At 41.1% G+C, this 24,164-nt stretch overlaps 1 protein-coding gene across 1 annotated transcript; it reads right to left on the bottom strand.

Moving 5' to 3' along the window:
* On the bottom strand, window positions 1-23,858 carry LOC125002900. The gene is made up of 19 exons (XM_047577310.1): window positions 23,754-23,858; window positions 23,293-23,619; window positions 22,876-23,196; window positions 20,766-21,065; window positions 19,982-20,077; window positions 19,780-19,881; window positions 19,638-19,693; window positions 18,955-19,116; window positions 18,512-18,603; window positions 13,959-14,128; window positions 13,498-13,824; window positions 11,023-11,343; window positions 9,630-9,929; window positions 8,704-8,808; window positions 8,257-8,355; window positions 8,116-8,177; window positions 7,733-7,865; window positions 270-306; window positions 1-135 (listed from the first exon to the last, which is right to left on the bottom strand). The coding sequence occupies exons 1-19, from the start codon at window positions 23,788-23,790 to the stop codon at window positions 66-68; spliced, it is 3,117 nt and encodes a 1,038-aa protein (XP_047433266.1). The 5' UTR covers window positions 23,791-23,858; the 3' UTR covers window positions 1-65.
* Window positions 23,859-24,164: the final 306 nt, after the last annotated feature.

Genomic DNA, 24,164 nt, shown 5'->3' with positions numbered 1-24,164 from the left:
CACAGTCGTTCTTGCACAGGTACTTCTCATAAGACTCATAACCCCGACCATAGGAGCAGGAAACGTCAACATCTCTGCCCACATATCCAAACACATGGATCACTCCTGCTGCTCTGGTCACATAACTGAGAACAACTGTGAAGAGAAAGACGACATGAAAAGGATATTTCTAACTTCCTGCTGTATAATGACCATTAACAAGGTGTGGTTCTCTGCCATCAGTCAATACTAAAACAGATATATTTATTCATTTAATGTCAAGGACTTACTGCAGAGGATGAACAGCAGGTCTTGAACGCTCCACATCTTTAATGGGAAAATATAAACACAGAAGAGGATGTTGTTTCAAACTAAGCTGTGTAAAATATTTTGAGGAAACAACAGTATGTGTACTGTTCAACACGTCTGACAGGCATATTTTACACCCACGTGACATTCAGTCTTGAAAATGATAAACTATAGAAACGATTCAGTTCTGCTTTCACAGCAACAGTATTAACGCGGGTCAAATGACCTCAATGATGCAGCTATTTCTGAAAAATTAGGAAAAATACTTAGTACAAATAAATACAATCTGTGATTAGACAGATAAAAAGAACCCTTAAATAAGAATGAAATATGAGTTACAATACAATCAGGTACAAAGTACAGTGTACCAGCATTTAGAACACAGAGCATCAGAATAAGTAAGAGAATGTAAAAAATATAGGAAATATATATATAATAATATGTACAAGTATAAATGAAGTGAACCTGTGTTCCAAGTTATTGCACTATAGAGAAAATATTATTGCACATGGTGAGAAATATACAAGGCATGTGCTTGCTTGCTTGATTGATTGATTGATTGATTGATTGATTGATTGATTGATTGATTGATTGGAACGTCCGAGCAACTTCTTCAACTCTCCCCCACCTACTGGTTTTGCCCCAAAGTCCAGCTTTTGTTGTTTGGCTGGTGGGGGACCTCTGTTATAGGTGGGATTATACTACCACCTATTGGATGTTTAGCGGTAGTGCACTTCATGAGGAATTATGCAGTTTCCCAGAACCCCTTGTAGCTGTTGTTGTTTTCCCTGTGGACGGCAGTAAAGCATCAGAACCTCGTGACCTGCATTAGGTGCAGTTCTCTGCTTCACACCAACTGGAGGGACTTGCTCTGTTAGCTTGACTGCCATGCTCTGACTCCAAATTATCTTTAATCTTTAAATTCGATGTTGTGTTTTTGAAGCTAGATAGGATTTTGTTGCCAGCACAGAGTGTACAGCAAACCTTAATATTGTTTGCTTTAGCTGACACAAAGCGGATTTCATTTCAAGACCAGTCAAGACCACAACTGTGGGGATATCAATAAATTGCCTGTGCATTTTTGGATTTACTTGTTAATATTATTACTGTGGTACGTATTACTTCGAGTACAACCCATTACTTGACTCATTCATCATTTGAAATTGTTGTCACCGTTAACAGTTTTTTTGCACTGTGTTGTGTCAACATGCCCAAGAAAGACGATAGTCAGAGGGATACATCCAAGACAAGCTCATCGGCCGCTAGCAATGACGCTATATTAGCAGGTATCGCTAACCACGGGGCCAACTTACTCAAATCACCTCTCTCGCGGATGGCTTAAAGAATCTCTAGAGAGCCGCCTTCACGCAATTGAAGCCACGCTATCCTCGCTTCAGAAGAAACATCAGAAAACTGATCGCCGATTTGAAGATTTAGACGATGCCATGTCAGCCAATGACAGCATCACTGGAAGCCACGTGTAACGGGCTACAGGTAGCTAATGGTCTCCTCAGAGCTAAAGTGAACGATCTGGAGGGCTGCTCCCGCAGGCTCAATGTCAGGATCGTGGACATTAAAGAAGGGGAAGAGAAAGACAGCCCTACTGATTTTGTTGCTAAGCTGATCCCAGAGCTACTTGGTCAGGACAACTTCAGCAGACCCGTAAAAATTGACTGAGCCCATCGTAGCCTGAGACCGAAGCCTCAGCCCAATGAGCGGCCGCGGATCATCATAGCCAAGGTCCACAACGACCAGGACGTGATCAACATACTACGACTCAGTTGTCAACAAGCGCCCTTGCACTACCATGGCACAGCGACAGGCCTTTACAAACGTGAGGAAGCGGCTAATCAAAGCTGGTGCCAAATGCATTAAAAACTTGGGATGGGTGTATGTGGTTTATCTAGCCTTGGTTGTAATGAGCGACATAGTGTATGGTGGAGTGTGAGGTGAGTGCAATTTAGGAAGCAGGCAAGTGAGGGCCAAGTCCCCGGCAGCAGGGCCGAGGCGGAACAGCAGCCCATGGGACCCACAGACGGGGCGAGGGCCCCCAGGACTCAGGAAGTCCCCCGACCAGACCCCGCCCCCAGCCCAGCACAGCAACCAGGATGCGACAGACCCCCAGGAAACCCCGAAGAACCAACATCGACCAGCCGAGCAATGGCATTGCCTACCCCCCCATCCACCCCCCGAGGTGGCAGGGGTGCCCCCAAGGCGGACGGAGACCCCACCCACCGCAGCTCCCCCAACCCCAGAGCGACAGAGCGACCGGATACGCCCAGGATGGTATTCAGGCAGGACCCCGCACCCTTAGGTTCCGACCCCAAGGTGCCGGCCGTGGCCCCGACCGCCGGGGCCCCCCGGACCCTAGGAGGGCCCCCCCGACTAGTGAGGGCCTAGCCACCGGCAGAAGGGAGTAGGGGCCGGAGGAGGAGCCAGGCGGAGGGAGGAGGGCGCCACAGAGGGGAGGAAAAGGAGGGGACAGGGAGCCCGCCAGCCCAGACCACCAAGGCCCACCAGGAGATCCAGGGAGAGTCGGCCACTGATACACCATGACCCCAGGAAAGTGAGCAAGCGCCGAAGCCACAGGGAACCCCAGGCAAGTCTCCAGCGCCACCCCACGTGGGGGAGAGGGAGGCCAGCCAGGTAAAGTCAACCCAGGGGTGAGAAGGAGTAGGGCACCCCTAATGCATGCTCAAGGTGTTGTGGTCCGGGGATCCTCCTTAGAGAACCTGGATGAAGAGGGCAATAAAATCTTTTCCATATCTTTTTTCTCCCCCTTGCATGGCAGTTTCACTAGACTTGATCATCTGCTGGTTGACTCTAGACTTATTTCGAATGTAACAAGTTCAATTTACTATAGTATCTTAATTTTGGACCATGCACCCCTCTCAATGGTGATTGACTTTAATTTTTATGCCCCTCAATATAATTGGAAATTTAACCCCTCTCTATATTTAGATGATGCTTTCAGTGGTTACATATTGACCAATACTGCAGATTTCCTGCACTTTAATGACAATGGTGCTGTCTCAGATTCTACTTTGTGGGAGTCCTTTAAAGCCGTTATAAGAGGACACGTCATCTCGTATCAAGGGTCAGGCACAGGCGTCACACAGGTTCTGAAGACACACTTAGCTGTATTTTGAAAGTGAAATATGAGTACAGCCATATCCTAGGAGAGCAGGTTGGGAACTATATTCGTAGATAAAAGCAGAAGCACTTTGAGCTGGGTGAGAAGGCCGATAAATTGCTTGCTAGGCAACTGAAGGGCTTCAAGCCAATAGGGCAATACATAAAATCTCCTCATCCACTGGTCAGCTATTGACTGATCACAGGCAGATCAATGATAGATTTTTTAGCTTTTACACCCAGTCATACACTTCGAGATCTACTGCCACGGATACGGACATTGCCAACTTTCTCCATACTTTAGACATTCCAGTCCTTTCTGAATCTGCAAGAATGGAATTGGATTCTTTGTGGCAAAGCTTTTTTCAAGTGTTGGAGCGGAGAAGCAAGTAACAGCAGGTAACAGTGAGGTAACAGGCTGCCTGACATTAACAGGCTGGTTGCTGGGTTCATTGTAGAGGACATGCTTCCCCTGTTGACTATTGAATCGCCCAGGTTTCAAAAAATACTAGATAAAATACCCGCAACTCACAAGCCAGTGTCCAACAGGACATGTGACCATAGGGCTATGATGTTTGTCCATGTATTGTATCTGTAAATTAGGAAATGGGAAAGTAAAGTATTAAGCCAAAAAAGTGTTAAATAAGGTCAGCTGGACTTGTAGACTTTCTTGAAGACGTTTCGCCACTCATCCGAGTAGCTTCTTCAGTTCTGATAAACTAGTGGGAAATTGAGGTTTAAATAGGTAAAACTCTGTGGGTATCACCCACCCGAAACTGGGGTCACTAATTTCCATAATGGCTGATACTTACCTGTCCATGAACGGGGGGAACTGTGTGCCTAGGCTAACTTATCCTATGAATAGAGCTCTAACGAGGCTATTGTCCATGGGAACCTGGAGGCTCAAAGTGTGAATGTTGTTGAAACTTCTTGGGGACAGACATCAAAACTGAATTATAAATAGTTGGTAAATTAAATCTCAGTCCACCTCCTCTGTTTAGAGAAGGTTTCTCCACTTTGACATAGATGGCTTCCTTAACTCCTCTCTCAAACCATTTGTCCTCTCTGGCCAGGACTTTGACGTTGGTATCCTCAAAGGAGTGTCCTTTGTCCTTCAGGTGGAGGTGGACAGCTGAGTCGTTTCCTGATGAGCTGGCTCTCCTGTGTTGGGCCATGTGCTTGTGGATGGGTTGTTTTGTTTCCCCAATGTACAAGTCTGTACATTCCTCACTACACTGAACCACATACACTACATTACTCTGTTTCTGTCTAGGTGTTTTGTCTTTGGGGTGGACCAGTTTCTGTCTTAGTGTGTTTCCAGGTTTGAAATAAACTGGGATGCGGTGTTTACCAAAAATTCTCCTCAGTTTCTCTGATACACCAGCTATGTAGGTGAGGACAGTTGGTTTGAGAGAGGAGTTAAGGAAGCCATCTACTTCATTGGATTACCATGGATCTGGATGACTGAGAACCTTCACAGACGTAAAGTAATAAGTAGTAAAGTTACTTTTCTAATGCAGTAACTAGTAATCTCATTACAATTTACAGAATAAACTAGCGACAAGTAACTAATTACTTTTTTTGAGTAACTTCCCCAATACTGGCCACTGTCCATGCTCTTTTTCTGCTGTCTCCATAGATATTGCAATGGACAATGGTTTTTTATAGTGTAAGATCTTTTTCTGACTATAGTCTCTTCTGTGTGCTCTGGCTATGCATGCCATATACCAGCCTATTAAGTCCAGCTCCAAATTCACAAAATTGGATGAGTTTCTGCAATTCAGCCATATAATCAGAGGTACTTTCATCCTTAGGCTGATTTCTGTTGTGAAAACGAAATCTCTCTGTAAGAGCAAGGGGTTTGGGGCTCGGGTGATTCTGCAATGTTTCCACAATGGTTTTAAATGTCTGGGTAGCAGGGTTTTGGGGGGCTAATAAGTTACGTAGTAGATAGAAAGTTTCAGCACCCATTAGTCAGAGAAGTGTGGGAACTTTTAACTGATCCTCCACACCATTTACAACACAGTACAGCTCAGTCCTTTCAATGTATGACTGCCACTCCTCATTAACACTGTCAAACTCTTCAGTTTTGCCGACTAGCTCCACCATTTATCACGCTTTATCTCTTTCCTTTTTGATGCCAACAACAAGCTTTTCACAGCTCGTTAGCCGCGTATTGTGGACTCACAAACAGTACCTCGCGGCTCCGCCTTTCCTCCGTTATCCACTCCTTTCTGAGCCGTTCACTGCAGTCATAACTTTCACTTTTATGCCGTACCTGCTTCGCTTGTGTCTCAGTCCATAATCATCGCCAATCTGTTGTGTTTGCAACTACAACATCTAGAAAAATAATAAAGACAGACACGGAGCTGCCGGTTCACACACTGCTTTACTTCTGAGCATTAAGTTAGAGAGAGACCGAGCATCTCATATCAGTGCACATTACCTATAAGATGAACCACGGGAACAAAGAGGGGGTGTATTACTACTCTTAAGAAACACAACACCTCTCACCAACCCCAGCACTGGCCAAGAGAGGAGGTACAATGACCTCCATTCCCACACTTGTGCAGTGGTGGAGAGGGCAATCAGCCTGCTGAAGGGACGCTGGGGCTGCTTGGACAGGTCGGGGGGAGTGCTGCTCTACTGACCGGAGAAGGTGTGCCACATTGCAATGGCCTACGGTGTCCTGCACAACGTGGCACACTGCCACGGTATACCACTGCCAGAGTACATCCACCACCATAGGAACTGGATGCTGGACCAGTGGACCTTGACCCACCCCAGGAAGTGATACGAGCCCAGCAGCATGTCATTTCAACCATTTATTGTGTTGTTAATATCTCCAAAGAAGGTAATCATTTGATCCAGACAATCACTGATGCAGCTTGGCGATGCCAGTGGATGTGCCCTCTCCTGGCTCATTGTCTATTCAGAAATAAAAAAATAATTTGCATAGATCCAAGCACTTTTCCTTTGTACATCTGAATCAATGTGGAATTGAATACACATGTAGAAGTGCCAAACTCCTCCCTGTCCACGCCCCAATTTAAATACGCAAATTAATTTAAATAGGGCCTGCATCGTGGGTTCCCCACTCTGCACGATCAGATTTTCAGCAGGAGTAAAGCGAAAAAGAGTGTGAGGTCGAAGTGTTATTAAATGAAGTATTAAATGAAATATTCTATTTGGTAGCCTGTCGTCAGGCAGTCAGTGGAAGAAGGTGTCAGAAGTGACACAGACTGCAATGAGCGTGGGGGACAGGAGGGGAGGAAGTCACCCCCTTCGACCAGAGAGTGGCCACCATAGTGGGTGACACAGCTCTTGCCGGAGTTGTGGGAGCCCATGAAGGTGACACAGATCATCCCCAAGGTAAAAGTGTTAAACTCAGAAATATTGTCATTATACTGGTCGTACAAAAGGCTGATAAATGATCAAAATGTCAAACTTAGAGAGCCGAAAAAAATAGCCAGTATAATTACACAAGACACAAGCAACAATTATGGACTCATTCATGCTTTATATTCATTCATTCATTACTTACTTAATATGATTCCACTTTTCTATGGTGAAGCCATGTAACAGCAAGACTGTATGTTTGTAGAAAGTTGGACATCCATACTTTTCTGGAGAAAGCTCCAGTCCTGGTTGGACCATCGAGTATCAAACTTTGTTTACTGGAAGTTAAACTGACTGGACAGGTGTGACCCGCTGACCACGTCTTTTAAAGACCCGTGTATTTCATTTGTGTTTCTTTCTCTCTTTGAAAAACCCCAATCGTGTTCTGGTTCAATGAAACAACACTTATTTCAATCTAATTTAAAAGTAACATTAAAACCTTGTAAATACACTGAGGTATTGGACCCTACTTCTGTTAGATAGTAAAGATACTCAATCTCAGTCCCTTGTGAGGGCTTTATTATTATAAACTATTACAATGCTATGTTGGACGTTGACACATGACTTGGAGGCCCAATTAGACCATATGAAAACAACATCTGTTAGAAACATGAAGGGCAGTAAAAAGAGAAAAGCACAGGAAACTGTCATATGAACTACACCACATGGATAAATGTCCTGAATGTCTTTATTTGTATCAGTTACTCACTTTATATACAAGAAGGTCACTTATATTTTGAGTAATGGTAAAGTGCCCACAATTTAAAATAGGGAGTGTAGATAGCATTATCAGCACTAAACACGACTAGGCATTAGCAAATGTGAAACTGAGAAAAAGTCATGAATATACATTATACATAATAACTACATCTCAATATTCACTTGTAATTAGACACATGGAAATTTTCATTACAGTAGATTTCTTCTGTTGCTGTGAAGTTTTCGTAGTCTGGTTGGTCGTCATCTGCGTCGCCTGCGTTACAGGCGCCCTGCAGTTTAGAGGTCGTTTGCGTTGAGAACCCGACAGTTTCTTCATTGGCATAAATCTGATATAGATTCAACATACCACAAAGGAGAAGGTGTTATGGACATATATTTTGAAATCCAGTGATAAGTAATTAATTAAAATTTTACATTATTTATTTTACTACATTAGTAAAAGAGCTCTTTGCTTTTTGGTGATCCCACAGCCTTTAGATTAGTTATGTCTTACTAACAATAATATCATCAAAGAGTTGTTGTTTTCATAGACATGACAACAAATTGTAGCTAGACTTTTGACTTTTGTTTTCTTACCTCTTCTGAACCTTTGGGTTCTCCTGCTGCCGCACAGTGTCTGGTGATGCCCACTCCAGTGTCTGAGAAAACACATCAAAACAAATGGTCACACATTTGTCTGTGTATAAATACAGTGTGTCTGTGCACGGTGAAATATACCTTGTACTTTTTGACATTTCTTCTTATAAACTATGATCAGGGCCACTATTAGTATGAGCAGCACAGCAGGTACAATGGCAACCACATAGAGAGCTCCGCCTGAAAAACAAAAACCACAAACAGAGCAGGGTAAAAATATAGACTTCCTGAAAGCACACTGGTTTCAAGAGTCCACAGCAGAAGTGGCACTGACTATCAGAGCTGCAGCCTCACTTCTTTCCTTTTTATTCATGGTGGCCGTGCATTTTAACTCAACGGGTCTTTTAACAAGAGGATATTTAATTGACTCCCATTCATTCATGGGATACAATAACTGTAAAGCCATAACCACACACACACACATGCACACACACACACACACACACACATACACACACACACACACACACACACACACACACACACACACACACACACACACACACACACACACACACACACACGTACCTTCAAGTACTTTACTAGCAGAGTTTGTTGAATTAGCTTTGTTTCTTGGACTGACTGTGGTTTCCACAGCGAAGGTTGAGATGACATTGGTGCTTTCCAGAAAGACTGTTAGAGAAAAATAGTGTTGGTATTAACATTTATTTCAGATGCACATAATATAATATAATATAATATAATATAATATAATATAATATAATATAATATAATATAATATAATATAATGCTCAGGCAATTTAAATGTATTTATTTAATGTAGACGGTTATCTCAACAACTGAACTTGTAACAGATACTGGTTAAAAAAAGTAATATACTACTGGTGATCTATTATCATTTTTTCTTCTTCTAGTATTTATAAATGTCATGCGATGTGACCTTTGCACTTCTTTGTAGAATGGAAGAGTTACATTAGAAGGGGAGGATTTAGAGAACAAATACAGTATGAGAACGGACAAATGAAAACAACCTGAGTTAATAGGCCATGTGTCCAGCCTATATAGCGCTGAGCACTTTAAGGAACCGATCAACTTTACAGTTCACATTAATCCACTTTAGCAGTTTGAGTTTAGCCAGAGTTTAAACAGGGAGAAAAATAACAGAGTGTCATACTGTGAGATAATATAACCACACTGATGTTATGACTTTATTCTATTTCATTGTGCAAGCAGTGTAAGTGTTTCATCCTTCAGTGTAGTTCATCCTTAAATAACAAACTATGATGAATTAGTACATGACTGGAAATGTTCTTGGTTAATGGTGAAAGCAACAACTGATCTAACCAGATGTTGAAAGGCTGACGTGGTTAAATGAGGTTTTGAGCCTCCAGCTTCTCACAAGTCCTTATTTGGGCACATCATGTACACCAGGAAACCCACATTTACACAGCTGGGTTCAAAGAAAGACATTAATTTATTGCTATTGATCTCACCCACTGACAGATAAATCCTGGTGTAGTTTCCAGCTCTCCACTGTGAGTCTGAACCACACCAGTACATCCCAGCATCACCTGCTTCCAGGTTTGTGATCATCACAGAGAAGGAGCTGAGAGAAACATCATCTTGCAGCATGAACCTGCTTCCATTGGTCAACACATCTGTGCAGTTGTTGCGGTGGTCTCCTTTACAGAGGAACTTCCTGTTATTCTGGTGATGTGGTGGATAAGGACACTGCAGAGTGACTGCACGTGTCACAGTACCACTCATAGCAAGTGTCTTCACACAACACCACACTGTCAAAGAGAACAACAACATGTAAGAATCACAATTTAGTCTATGTGCAGGCCACACTAGAGATACATGTGCATAAGTTCTTCTTTCCTTTAATACTTAAGTACATTTTGAGAAGGTGTAAAAGCTTTACTGGTCTTTGCTGTTCTACTATAAATGAAATAAGTTTACTGCAGTAATATGAGGTGTAACTGAGACATCAAACCTTTGACCTCCAGCTCAACAGCAGAGAAAACATCCAGTCCAGTTTTTCTATGGACACCACAAAGATACCACCCAGAATCCTCTTGGGTCAGCTTGTTAATGTTCACTGTGAATCTTCTTGACTCCTTGTCCTCAGTGAGTGTGAAGCGTCCATTTTGTTTGCTGTCAGAGGTGATGACTGCCTGCTGCAGACATGTGGAGGGCTGGTTTCCTCTGCAGATGAACTTCAGGTTGTTCTGGTACTCCAACTCATACGGACAAATGATGGACACTGAATCTTCCTCATAACTCTCCCTTTTATCCACTTTGTCACAGCAAGTGTCTGTCAAGAAGATAAAGAAAAGTACAAGTCAAGTTGTCTTCACAGAGTGGCAGTAAGAAAGACACCAGTAAAGTTTAGATTCAGGTTATTGTTTGATGTTTTATGGCTCATATAAACATTTATAGAGTTCTCATTCCACCTTCAACATCACGCTATAGACCTGTAGAATAATTTGTTCTCCATTGTAATCTGATATCAACCTTTGTTATACCCTTTTTAAAGTTCTCAACTTTTTTTCCCTTTGTATAATCATATTACAGTTTTTGGCTTAAATGACGAGTTAAAATGATTTTCACTTCATCACACACCATTGTGCTGTGTCTGTGTGTCTCTGTTTCTTCAGTATTTATCATTTGAACTAATTGTGAACATCTGCAACCAGTCGTCTTCAAGAATCACAATGTAGTCTATGTGCAGGCCACACTAGAGATACATGTGCATAAGTTCTTCTTTCCTTTAGTAGTTTAGTACATTTTGAGAAAGTGTAAAAGCTTTAGTGGTCTTTGCTGTTCTACTATAAATGAAATAAGTTTACTGCAGTAATATGAAGTGTAACTGAGACATCAAACCTTTGACCTCCAGCTCGACAGCAGAGAAAACATCCAGTCCAGTGTTTCTATGGACACCACAAAGATACCACCCAGAATCCTCTTGGGTCAGCTTGTTAATGTTCACTGTGAATCTTCTTGACTCCTTGTCCTCAGTGAGTGTGAAGCGTCCATTTTGTTTGCTGTCAGAGGTGATGACTGCCTGCTGCAGACATGTGGAGGGCTGGTTTCCTCTGCAGATGAACTTCAGGTTGTTCTGGTACTCCAACTCATACGGACAAATGATGGACACTGAATCACTTTCATTACTTTGAATTTTATCCACATTGTTGCAGCAGTGATCTGTCAAGAAGATAAAGAAAAGTACAAGTCAAGTTGTCTTCACAGAGTGGCAGTAAGAAAGACACCAGTAAAGTTTAGATTCAGGTTATTGTTTGATGTTTTATGGCTCATATAGACATTTATAGAGTTCTCATTCCACCTTGAACATCACGCTATAGACCTGTAGAATAATTTGTTCTCCATTGCAATCTGATTTCAAACTTTGTGTAGTGGTATGAGGCGACACTGTCTTGAATACTTCTGGTTCACCCTGCCCTCTCTGGCCAATCATTAGTCACCCAGAGAGGATAAAAGTAGGAGAGGTTTCTCCCCCCTGTCCTCTCGCTTCCTGCCTCGTCGGCCCGCCCACTTCCAGGTTGTCCCCGCTGCTCACCGCATCGGACAGGTAGGCACGCATTAGCATGCCGGTAAAGGTGCACACTTGTTAGTGTCAGTTAATTCAAACATAACCTTTCCGATAGATCCGGCATCCTTGACGCGGTCCTGGCAGGGCACTGGGGTCGCTATCACTGGCGTTTAGGTGAGTTGCGGTGTGCTGCTGCTGCTAATTGTCTTGGCCAGGTGTTGAGCCTCCTCCTTTCTCCACTCTCCCTCTAACAGTGCTGGTTGTTGGTGTTGTGGTGGCTGTCCCTCGCCGCTACGTCGACAGTCTTCACCCCTTCAGTACCAGTAAGACTGGTACTGAATAATCCCGGCTGATTAGCCACGGCTGCCTCGCCACTTCGCTACTGCTACCTTGCTACTGCTACTTCGTTGTTCCTGTTATTTCGCTGCTCCTGTTATTTCGCTGCTCCTGACTTTGGGTTCTTGACGGCCGTTTTGGGTCGACCTGCTTCGCGCTGCTGGCCCGGGTTTTCTGCTGCTATTGCACGTGTGGCGGTGCGCGTTCGTGGGTGTGTGGCTACCGCTTGTGCTGGACATTACGAGCCCAGTCCGGACCCTCAGCCCCTAGTTTGGATTGCGTGTGTGTGTGAGTGTTTGCGTGTGTGTGCGTTTTAAATGTAATTCTCAAGGTGTGGTGTAATTTTGTTTATTCATTTATTTATATTTTGCTTTTTCTGATTAATAGTAAAGTTTATTGTGGTTATTTATTTTTTTGGTTAAGTGGTTTCCTTTGCTTGAGTAAGGTGTCATTTTGGGAGTTTATTGTAATTATTTACGTTCTATTTGGGGGGAAAACTTCTTAATTTCAGCCCTCAGTTACTTGTCAGAAATGGATTAGTTACGATTACTGTTGAGTAGATATCTCTGGCCAGAGACTTTTTAATCTGTTTGTTAATTTGATTTTTGATTAATCTAATTGTATTATTCCTTAGTGTATTAATTGATTATTCTTTAATTCGTTTATATTGTGGGATATTGTTTGTTTTCCTTTAATTGTGAGCCCTGTTGACTGTGCTTTATTTTCCCTAGAGCTGGAGGTGGACGGTGGTGGTGGTTCTTCCCCGGGTGGTGTTGGTCCCCTGTGTGTGTGGTGGTCCCTGCTTATTTGGTGCGCTCCTCACGTTTTTTTGGTTGTGTGAGTGGGGTGCCCCCCTTTTCATTTTTATTGTGGACGTCACTCCCCATGTTGGTTCCTCCTCCAGCCGGTAAGCCCCAGCTCGTATCCTTTTTCTCAGTTGGCTCCGTTTTTTATTATTTTCATTTTGTCCCATGCCTTTTTTATTTTAGAGTACCAAAATAAAGTTTTTGTATGTGATAATTGAACTCCGTCTCCTATTCTCCCTGATTGAACGAACCTGTATCCTTTTGTAATCGTTGGTAATTGACCTTTAATACGGGTCCTTGGGCCCTAACCCAAGGTGGCGTTGTCGGTTGTATACAAAAGAGAAAAGAGTTTTGAGACATAACTGAGTAAATTATCCCTCGTGTTGCCACATTTGTAATACCCTTTTTAAAGTTCTCAACTTTTTTTCCTTTTTCATCTCAGACTTAAATTATCCTTTGTGGTTTAAATTATGTTTAAAGTGATTTCCACTTCATTGTACATCATTGTGCTCTGATTCTTCAATAATAATATTTCTCTAGTAAACAGAGTAGAACATTTGATTTACAGTAGAAATTCCTGGTAATCCTGTCCTTGTTATTTATTAATTGCCTATATATGATTTCTTCAGTTAAGGCAGAAACTGAATTGTGTTTTCTTTTATTTACCTTGTTTCAGTTCCAGTTTTACTTCAGTGTAGATATCTTTGAAAAACGCTGTCACCCCACAATAGTATTTCCCCGCATCAACAGACTGAAGATCAGAGATGGTCACTGTGAAGCTTCGTTTCTCTTTGTCATCATAGATGGAGTATTTGTTCTTCTTTGTTTCTGATGTCGTGATAAGAACATCACTGCTGCCACAGTCGTTCTTGCACAGGTACTTCTCATGAGACTCATAACCCTGACCATAGGAGCAGGAAACGTCAACATCTCTGCCCACATATCCAAACACATGGATCAGTCCTGCTGCTCTGGTCACATAACTGAGAACAACTGTGAAGAGAAAGACGACATGAAAAGGATATTTCTAACTTCCTGCTGTATAATGACCATTAACAAGGTGTGGTTCTTTGCCATCACTCAATACTAAAACAGATATATTTATTCATTTAATGTCAAGAACTTACTGCAGAGGATGGACAACAGGTCTTGAACGCTCCACATCTTTAACAGGGAAATATAAAAACCGAAGAAGAAGTTGTTCAAACTACGCTGTGTGAAAAATTTTGAAAAAACAACAGTTAAGTTTGACGTTGAGCTAACTGGGTTGTATTCCTTGGCATTCAGAGAGACGCATATTTATTGAGTGTCAGTCCCTGGCCGAGTCGTCCGTCAGTCTCTTCTGAAGAGTAAATAGATGAATGCGTCTCGGTAAGGAAGTTACAGAGGATATTCTGCACGTTTATTAAAACCTGTACACATGCGACAGTCTGCTCAAACCCACAGCTTCTTGCGGCTCAAAACTATTTTCTTATGGTGCATTCACTGTCATCAGGAACATGCACACACACACACATGACACACTCTCCAAGTGCAGCAACAATGTCAACTAATAGAACACAATATAAACAATAGAACTGAATATAAACAGCGTGGGCTCATCTCAACAGTCCGTTACTGTACATCCTTCAAAGTTTTAAAATCAGTGAAACTTTAAGTTTTATACATTTAGATAAGTTTATAGGTTTAGTTTTATACGTTTTAAACGGCTACCACTTTATTATAAGCTACATAGCACCATCACCAGTAGTTACCACCATTTACAAAACAAATTCATACTCCAGTGACAAGAGATATTTACCCTTATTTAAAAAAAATAATAAATCTGATTGTTCTTTTTTAATGTAGGCTATTTTTTTAAGTGAAGTCATACAAGTGAGTAATTTCCCCACAATGTCTGTCTATCTATCTCTTGATGTGAACATTAACCAAACTATCCTACTGTAATATCTCAATCAATACATTTTGAAAACAAATTCCAACCATCACAACAAAAGAAAGTGCAATATACATATTTTTAATTTCTTAACTAAAACATACATTTCAAGCAAATAAACACACAAACTCAAACAATATTAACAAAATAAAATAACCTTTTGGTTATGTTTTTAAATGTGGTGAAAAAAAATAACAAAAATAAAATAAAATTGTTATTTATATTAAAAAGATCACTTAAAACAAAAAAGAAAGAAAGAAAAAAACTCTTGAAACTCTAAACAAAAATTACACCATCGGTGTCCTGGGCCTCCTATAGCCCCCTCCTCCACTGCGAGCTGGGGCCAGTTTAAAATGTAAGGCCATTGCTGTGCTGATGATGTCATCTCTGGCTTCTTTGAATGTTTTACGAACAGCTTCTGCAAACAAAGCAATAGAATAAATGTGTGTGGCTGTCCATTGTTTTACGTGATGTCACAGAGATACTATCCAATAACAAAAGGTACATGGACCTCCAGAAAGCAGGAAATCCCACGATTCAAATGCAGTGTACTGCTGGTCTCTATCTCATATGGTTCAGAAATTAATAAATGTTTTGAAAAAACTGTCCGAACGTATCGTCGACGATGCGCTCGTCGTAGCAGGCAAGCCATAGCTAGCTCGCAAACGGATTGATGACGATTCAATGTACAAACATTGCAGGACAATACAACATTTCAATGACGTACCCTTGAACACTCACCTATTCATGAGTTTCACTGTGACGTCACACCGTCTCAACGGCGCCATCTTTAGGACCGTCAGATACCGGAAGTACGCTGTCAATATGCCGTCTATCTGTTGTGTGGTCGGCTGCGATAGAGCTAAGTCTAAAAATACAGGACTTACGTTTTACAATATCCCCAAAAAACAATGAAAGAAGACAGAGGTGGGTAGGGCTGGATACTTTTGTTACAGTTTCTCTTCTATACGTCCAGTAAATTACTGGCCACTGAGTTCATACGAGCCCAGCGTTTCTCCAGGTCTGTGCGACAGAAGCTTCTTCATCCTCATCTCTAGTAAAAGGTTGATATGGGCAGAGTTTGACTCTTAAATCTTAGCATCACAGCAGCATCGCACAGCTGGTACTGATGCCCTTATTGAAATACGTCGGTACTTGAAAGAGAGGACAATTACACAGGCTACAGGCTCATTCTGTGGTGGAAAATTAATGAGCCAACTTTTCCCTCATTGAGCAATTTTTGTATTTATTATTACACTCTTTTTTTTTTTGTTTACTTGTTTTCTCAATTGACTATCTACTATATGAATTTCTTTTTATTATTTTGCATTGTAATTGCATTGTGAGTTACAGTAATTCAAAAACCGCTTACTTTAACAGATCGCTGAGATTCTCAAAAATGTTAGCACAAGGCGCTTAAGCTCATATAATTTTATGTAGTAAAAGGGGAATTATTTAAAAATTGTATGCTACTGTAAATTGTTTTAAATTGTAATTAGTTAAGAGAACACAACTTATTTTGCCTAAATATTTGTCCTGTGTTTTTATCATTATCAAAAGTAGTGGTATCGGAATCGGTATCGGCGATACTAGCCCAGTATTTACTTGGTATCTGATCGATACCAAAATTCCCAGTATCGCCCAGCCCTAATTTCTGCTCCACAAGACAACTTTCCGCGTATTGCTACCTCCTAGTGAGAAGGGATCATAGAGTTATAAAGGGAGGGATCCACTGACGGTACATATTTCGTCCATGTTTATTTAGATTTAGGCTACTGTCCCCGATTGTCCCCGATTGCAAACTGCCTATATTTAGCTATAGGTTAATAGTGATATCTAAATATTCCTAAACATGGTTGGCATAATCTTATGCCTAAGAAATAAAGCATAAGATATTAAAATAACATAAACAACATAAAAAAATAATGATAACGAGGCTAAATCTAGACGTTGATTAAACGTCTAAATCAAGGCTAAATCTAAACTTTATTTTATATTGATCAATGGCCATTCAGATTATTTTAGTCCAATAGTTGGACACCATTGTGCAACTTACAGTTATTTTTTTGGTCGGTATTCATTATTTAATTCAATCATCTAGATAGAAAATAGACATTGATATGAGGTCTTGATTTCGACGTCTAAATCGAGTCTAAATCTTAACTACACTGTAAATTGGGAAATGACTGTTAAAATGTTTTAATCAACATTTGGTCATTGTTTATACAATTTACAGTTGTTTTTTCCCGTTTAATATTTAATGATTAATGCATTAAATCCTATCGTCTAAGTTTGGGCTAAAATATAGGCCGATTATAGAGAGGCGAACTTCTTGAGGTCTATGAATGGGATAGACAGAAATATGTGTCTGTGTGTGTGTTTCTCAGAGTCAATCAGACTTATTATGTCGCAACTCTTAACGTTCAATCTCTCTGATGAGTTTGTTCTGTTTTTGCACCGTAACGGTGGCTTGTTTCATGTGCACTAAGAGTCTCTTATGTTCATAACAACAGGCATGAGGCAACTGTCCAATCTTCCAATCCTGCACCTTTCCTTCAGTTGGAATGTGAATACACTCAAATTATATTCTGCACTGTATGTCCATATTCATTATATAACTTAAACTTGAATACGTTTTGATAAACACCAACAATAACAGGAACTCAGTGTAAACAGTATGTGACCAATGCATTTATTCATATACATGCGCCTACTGACCGTTGAATCTTGGTTTCCACCACACCAGAGAGAGTCCCGCCCTCTGCAGCACGACCCAGCATTGTCTGCTTTCAGGTCAATGACTGTCACTGGAACAAAACTCATCTTGCACTATGAATCTGCAACATGTTGGTGCAACTGTGGCCTTGACTCCTCTTATGAGGGACTTTAAGGCAGGACTACAGAACTGGGTGAAATTGTTTGGATCCATAAATATGAGCTATTGCATCCAATTATAGACATCAAATTATTTAGTTTAAACAAGTACAACAGTTTTAAGTTAATTCCTGACGATAATCGTCTATCGAATATTAACTATAATAATAAAAGCCACCAGCAGAGAGCGCCATTTGAAACGTTTCCCAGAAGTCAATATGTTTTGTGGTGCTCCAGATCAGAAGCTCCGTGTTTTTATAAAGAGAACTTCAAATCTATTTATCAGCAATCTTTCTGTCATGAAGAACGTTTCACTTTGAAATCACTGCTTGAAATCAGTGACCATCCTTAACATGTATATCACATGCACATACACATACTATCCATACGTGTTGGACTTAGACTTAAACAGACTTTAATGATCCACAAGGGAAATTACTTAGTCACTGTAGCTTTGTTGCATATAAAAGTAAACACAACAAAAGATAAAATAAAATGAGATTAGATTAAAGTAAAATAAAAAGTGTAATCAAAAAAATGTGCAGAATTCGAATTCTGAAAAAATATACAAAAATAGTTGGCAAAACAGTGTCCGACGTTGTTTCGTCTGTTGCACAGCAACAGTGGCATGGATCGTGTCATGGCATGGTGCCTCCTTGTCGCTGTCCGCTGAAGGAAGGATGAAAACTAACAGAGTGTGTCCGCCCGCAGTGTCTGAAGCCGGGCACAGAAGCACCGTGGTCCTATAAACCAGGTCTCCAAAGCTCTTCTCATGACACATTCCCTCTGGGTCCCATCAAGTGCACACAGTCCATCCATTTCACTGCCAAAAACCCCACATTCCCCATGAATACAGGCGGCATCCCTGACCTGAACCTCCTTCTCCGCTCCTCCAGTCCCCAGCACCTCTCCTGAAGTTCAATGGGACTCTCAGGTTTCTCAGGCTTCTTAGAGACTTTCTTCTGTGAAAATTTTATGACACAGCATAACTACAGATGAATGTGTGCTCCAGACATATATTGCTACGATATGCTCATTAAAAGACCAAAGGGCAAGGTCAAAAAACATTTGTTTGGCCTCAACTACAAACAACAAATCTAGTTATGACAAGGTTTCACATAAATGTCTAACTGTATAAACTGATGGAGGGATGACATTTTATATGTCGCTGGTTAACTTCACTGTGTGAAAAGGATGTACTACAAAAAGACTCCTATGAAATTCATTCAACGTCTTCACTACAAATGTCGCACGAGTGTGGACAGACATGGATGTACAGTGTAAGGTGACTGTCGTGGAGGTGCTTATATCTAGTTTTCACTGCACAAACAAACAGAGTAGATGTCTTCTGTTGCACAGAGGCTTTGGTACACAGGTTCTTGTCTTTCAGCTGCTTCATCACCATGACTGGAGCTCTGCTGCACGTACAAACCCAGCTCTGAGCAGGACAGCTCTTGTCCTGGATCCCTGCAACTCAAAAGAAAACAATGATACATCATAAAGAAATAGACATACAGTAAGTGCACTGGTGGATATAGTGTACATCTCTATTGATAGGCAACAGATTATGAAAGAAACTGTTACTTCTGTTTCTTCTGAATCAAAAGTTGACACAGTGACGTCCGTGGGCGTCCTACATGAGTCTTGACTGTCCCTCTGACTTTTCATTTGGCATCCCAACTGTACCTTTTGTTCAAGATTGTGTCTAAATTAAATGGTGGACGATTACTCAGTGAAATCATGCCACTAGAAGAAGAAATCCTTTCTATTTCAGGTGAGAAAATGTCAGGTCTTTACATTTCCAGAGCAAATACAACAGTTGTCTTTAAAGATGGTTTAATTGTCACTGTGGCCTTTTTGTATGATGGTGTGTAGTGAACATTATTAAATGGTATCTTCATATATTTATGTTTTATTCTGGCACTTCTGATCCCCCATACTGTCTCCACTACACGAGAAAGACGACTAGAAAGGTTTTGTAGCTGTGTTTACTTACCCTGACCTCTACTCCTGCTTCAGCACTGTTCAATGCGATCACACTGACTCCACCTCCTGAAACAACACATCAGAGAATATTACAGCCCATCTCTGACTCTGTCTCCATCTGTGTGTTCATGTTTGGTTTGTGGAAAATCTACCTCGACATTTGTAGATTTTGTTTTTAAAAAGCACAACAAGGACAAACAGCAGGATCAGTAGCACCAGTACTGCAGGCAGAATGTAAACTAAAAGTGTCACATCTGGAAAAAAAAATATATACAAGACAGTTTAAGACATACACTTCCTCACAAAACACGTTTTGTTTGTGTTTTTAGTGAAACTGAACAAACAAACACGCACCTTCAGTGTGTTTGGTAGTTCCATATGTTGAGTGTGACGTGACATTGGTGGTCACAGTGCTGGTTTCTGTCACAGTGCTGGTTTCCTGAGGCGAGGCTGTTAGAGAAAAAATAAACTCACTACAAACTCTCTATAAAGTTTGCACCTCAAATTGATGACATGGTATATTTCCACTGTTAAACCTACTACAGTTTTACAGAACTATGTGACATGATAAACATAATGAAGCATTATTATTTCCTCTGACCTTCAACCTCCAGCTCAACAGCAAATGAAACAACCTGAGTGAATAGGCCATATGTCCAGTCTATATAGCGCTGAGCACTTTAAGGAACCGATCAACTTTACAGTTCACATTAATCCACTTTAGCAGTTTGAGTTTAGCCAGAGTTTAAACAGGGAGAAAAATAACAGAGTGTCATACTGTGAGATAATATAACCACACTGATGTTATGACTTTATTCTATTTCATTGTGCAAGCAGTGTAAGTGTTTCATCATTCAGTGTAGTTCATCCTTAAATTACAAACTATGATCATTAAACCTATTAACACTGAATTAGTACATGACTGGAAATGTTCTTGGTAAATGCTGAAAGCAACAACTGATCTAACCAGATGTTGAAAGGCTGATGTGGTTAAATGAGGTTTTGAGCCTCTAGCTTCTCACAAGTCCTTATTTGGGCACATCATGTACACTTAGTGTGAAAGAATTGTCAACCAGGAAACCCACATTTACACAGCTGGGTTCAAAGAAAGACATTAATTTATTGCTATTGATCTTACCCACTGACAGATGAATCCTGGTGTAGTTTCCAGCTCTCCACTGTGAGTCTGAACCGCACCAGTACATCCCAGCATCACCTGCTTCCAGGTTTGTGATCATGACAGAGAAGGAGCTGAGAGAAACATCATCTTGCAGTGTGAACCTGCTTCCATTGGTCACCACATCTGTGCAGTTGTTGCGGTGGTCTCCCTTACAGAGGAAATTCCTGTTATTCTGGTGATGTGGTGGATAAGGACACTGCAGAGTGACTGGACGTGTCACAGTACCACTCATAGCAAGTGTCTTCACACAACACCACACTGTCAAAGAGAACAACAATATGTAAGAATCACAATGTAGTCTATGTGCAGGCCACACTAGAGATACATGTGCATACGTTCTTCTTTCCTTTAGTACTTTAGTACATTTTGAGAAGGTGTAAAAGCTTTACTGGTCTTTGCTGTTCTACTATACAGTGGGGGAAATAAGTATTTGATCCCCTGCTGAATTTGTAAGTTTGCCCACTTCCATAGAAATGATCAGACTCTGGTTTTTATGGTTGTTTACTGGTTATGGGTATAGACAGAATATCAGTCGAAAATGCATAAAAACACACAATCTAAAAATTATTAATTGTTATGTATTTTATTAAGGGAAATAAGTATTTGATCCCCAAGCACAACACAAGTCAGTACTTTGTAGAGAAACCTTTGTTGGCAAGCACAGCGATGAGACGTTTCTTGTAGTTGGTCACCAGGTTTGCACACAGCGCAGGAGGGATTTTGGCCCATTCATCTTTACAGACAGTCTCTAAATCCTTCAAGTTTCTTGGCTGCCTCTTGGAAACTCGGAGCTTCAGCTCCCTCCACAGGTTTTCGATCGGGTTAAGGTCTGGAGACTGACTAGGCCACTCCATGACCTTAATATGCTTCTTCTTGAGCCACTCCTTTGTTGTCCTGGCAGTATGTTTTGGGTCATTGTCATGTTGGAAAACCCACCCACGAGGCATCTTCAGTGTTCTTGCTGAGGAAAGAAGGTTTTTGTCCAAGATGTTACAGTACATGGCTGCATTCATTGGCCCCATAATGCGGTGAAGTTGCCCTGTACCCTTTGCTGAAAAACAGCCCCAAAACATGATGTTTCCACCTCCATGCTTAACCGTGGGTATGGTGTTCTTTGGGTCATACTCACGTTTTTTCATCCTCCAAACACGGCGGGTCGAGTTAATGCCAAATAGCTCAACTTTGGTTTCGTCAGACCACAGCACTTTCTCCCAAGCCTTCTCTGAGTCATTTAGATGTTCACTGGCAAACTTAAGGCGGGCCTGTACATGTGCCTTCTTGAGCAGGGGGACGTTGCGGGCACTGCAAGAGTTAAATCCATAACGGCGCAGTGTGTTGCCAACTGTTTTCTTGGTGACGGAGGTCCCAACTGCTTCCAGATCATTAACAAGCTCCTGCCGTGTTGTTTTAGGCTGCTCCCTCACCTTTCTCATCATCATCTTCACTCCATGAGGCGAGATTTTGCGGGGAGCTCCAGACCGAGGACAGTTGATGGTCCTTTTATGGGTCTTCCACTTGCGAATAATGGCACCAATAGTTGTCACCTTCTCACCAAGCCTTTTGCTGATGGTTTTGTAACCTATACCAGCCTTGTGCAGGTCTACAATCTTGTCCCTGACATCTTTTGACAGCTCTTTGGTCTTGCCCATGGTGCTGTAGAAGTTGGAATGTAAGAAACTGATTCTTAGAGCAGGTGTGCTTTATATACATGACGAGTTAAGATCAGGAGTATTGGTAATTAGTTGACTGAGCACAGCTGTGTGCCACATGCGCACCAGCCAATCTGTAGGAGCCTGAATTCTAAGTGAATTGTTGGGGATCAAATACTTATTTCCCTTAATAAAATACATAACAATTTATAACTTTTAGATTGTGTGTTTTTTATGCATTTTCGACTGATATTCTGTCTATACCCATAACCAGTAAACAACCATAAAAACCAGAGTCTGATCATTTCTATGGAAGTGGGCAAACTTACAAATTCAGCAGGGGATCAAATACTTATTTCCCCCACTGTAAATGAAATAAGTTTCCTGCAGTAATATGAAGTGTAACTGAGACATCAAACCTTTGACCTCCAGCTCAACAGCAGAGAAAACATCCAGTCCAGTGTTTGTATGGACACCACAAAGATACCACCCAGAATCCTCTTGGGTCAGGTTGTTAATGTTCACTGTGAATCTTCTTGACTCCTTGTCCTCAGTGAGTGTGAAGCGTCCATTTTGTTTGCTGTCAGAGGTGATGACTGCCTGCTGCAGACATGTGGAGGGCTGGTTTCCTCTGCAGATGAACTTCAGGTTGTTCTGGTACTCCAACTCATATGGACAAATGATGGACACTGAATCACTTTCATGACTTTGAATTTTATCCACATTGTTGCAGCAGTGATCTGTCAAGAAGAAATAAAACCACATGACACAACCTCATTGTTGATCAATCTTACATGTTGTATACGTGTAAACTGTGGAAACACTTTTTTATTTACCTTGTTCTAGTTCCAGTTTTACTTCAGTGTAGATATCTTTTCCAGTCCTCGTCATCCCACACCAGTATTTCCCAGCATCCACAGACTGAAGATCAGAGATGGTCACTGTGAAGCTTCGTTTCTCTTTGTCATCATAGATGGAGTATTTGTTCTTCTTTGTTTCTGATGTCGTAATAAGAACATCACTGCTGCCACAGTCGTTCTTGCACAGGTACTTCTCATAAGACTCATAACCCTGATCATAGGAGCAGGAAATGTCAACATCTCTGCCCACATATCCAAACACATGGATCACTCCTGCTGCTCTGGTCACATAACTGAGAACAACTGTGAAGAGAAAGACGACATGAAAAGGATATTTCTAACTTCCTGCTGTATAATGACCATTAACAAGGTGTGGTTCTCTGCCATCAGTCAATACTAAAACAGATATATTTATTCATTTAATGTCAAGAACTTACTGCAGAGGATGAACAGCAGGTCTCGAATGCGCCACATGTTTAACAAGATAATATGAAAACTGAAGAGGAAGTTGTTTCAACTTACGCTGTGAAGAAATAACAGTGTGTACTGTTCAACACATCTAATGGGCACATTTAACACCCACAACATGTGACAATCATTCTTGCAAATGATAAAATATGGAAATAATTCAGTTCTGCTTTCACAGCAACAGTATTAACACGGGTCAAATGACCTCAATGATGCATCTATTTTTGAAAGATTAGGAGGAAAATGCTTTAAGACTTAGTACAAATAAATAAATACAATCTGTGATTATAGTTTATTTTTATGTATGTTTGTATTTTATTCTGAAAAGTGACGGTTTTAAGAGAATATCCTTGGAGCTTCGCTGCATCATGCATACAATA

The sequence above is a fragment of the Mugil cephalus genome, chromosome 2 (genome assembly GCF_022458985.1).
Source record: "Mugil cephalus isolate CIBA_MC_2020 chromosome 2, CIBA_Mcephalus_1.1, whole genome shotgun sequence".
NCBI classification, from domain to species: Eukaryota; Metazoa; Chordata; class Actinopteri; order Mugiliformes; family Mugilidae; genus Mugil; species Mugil cephalus.
The sequence above is the reverse complement of the archived record's forward strand: the minus strand, read 5'-3'. Positions and strand labels throughout refer to the sequence as shown.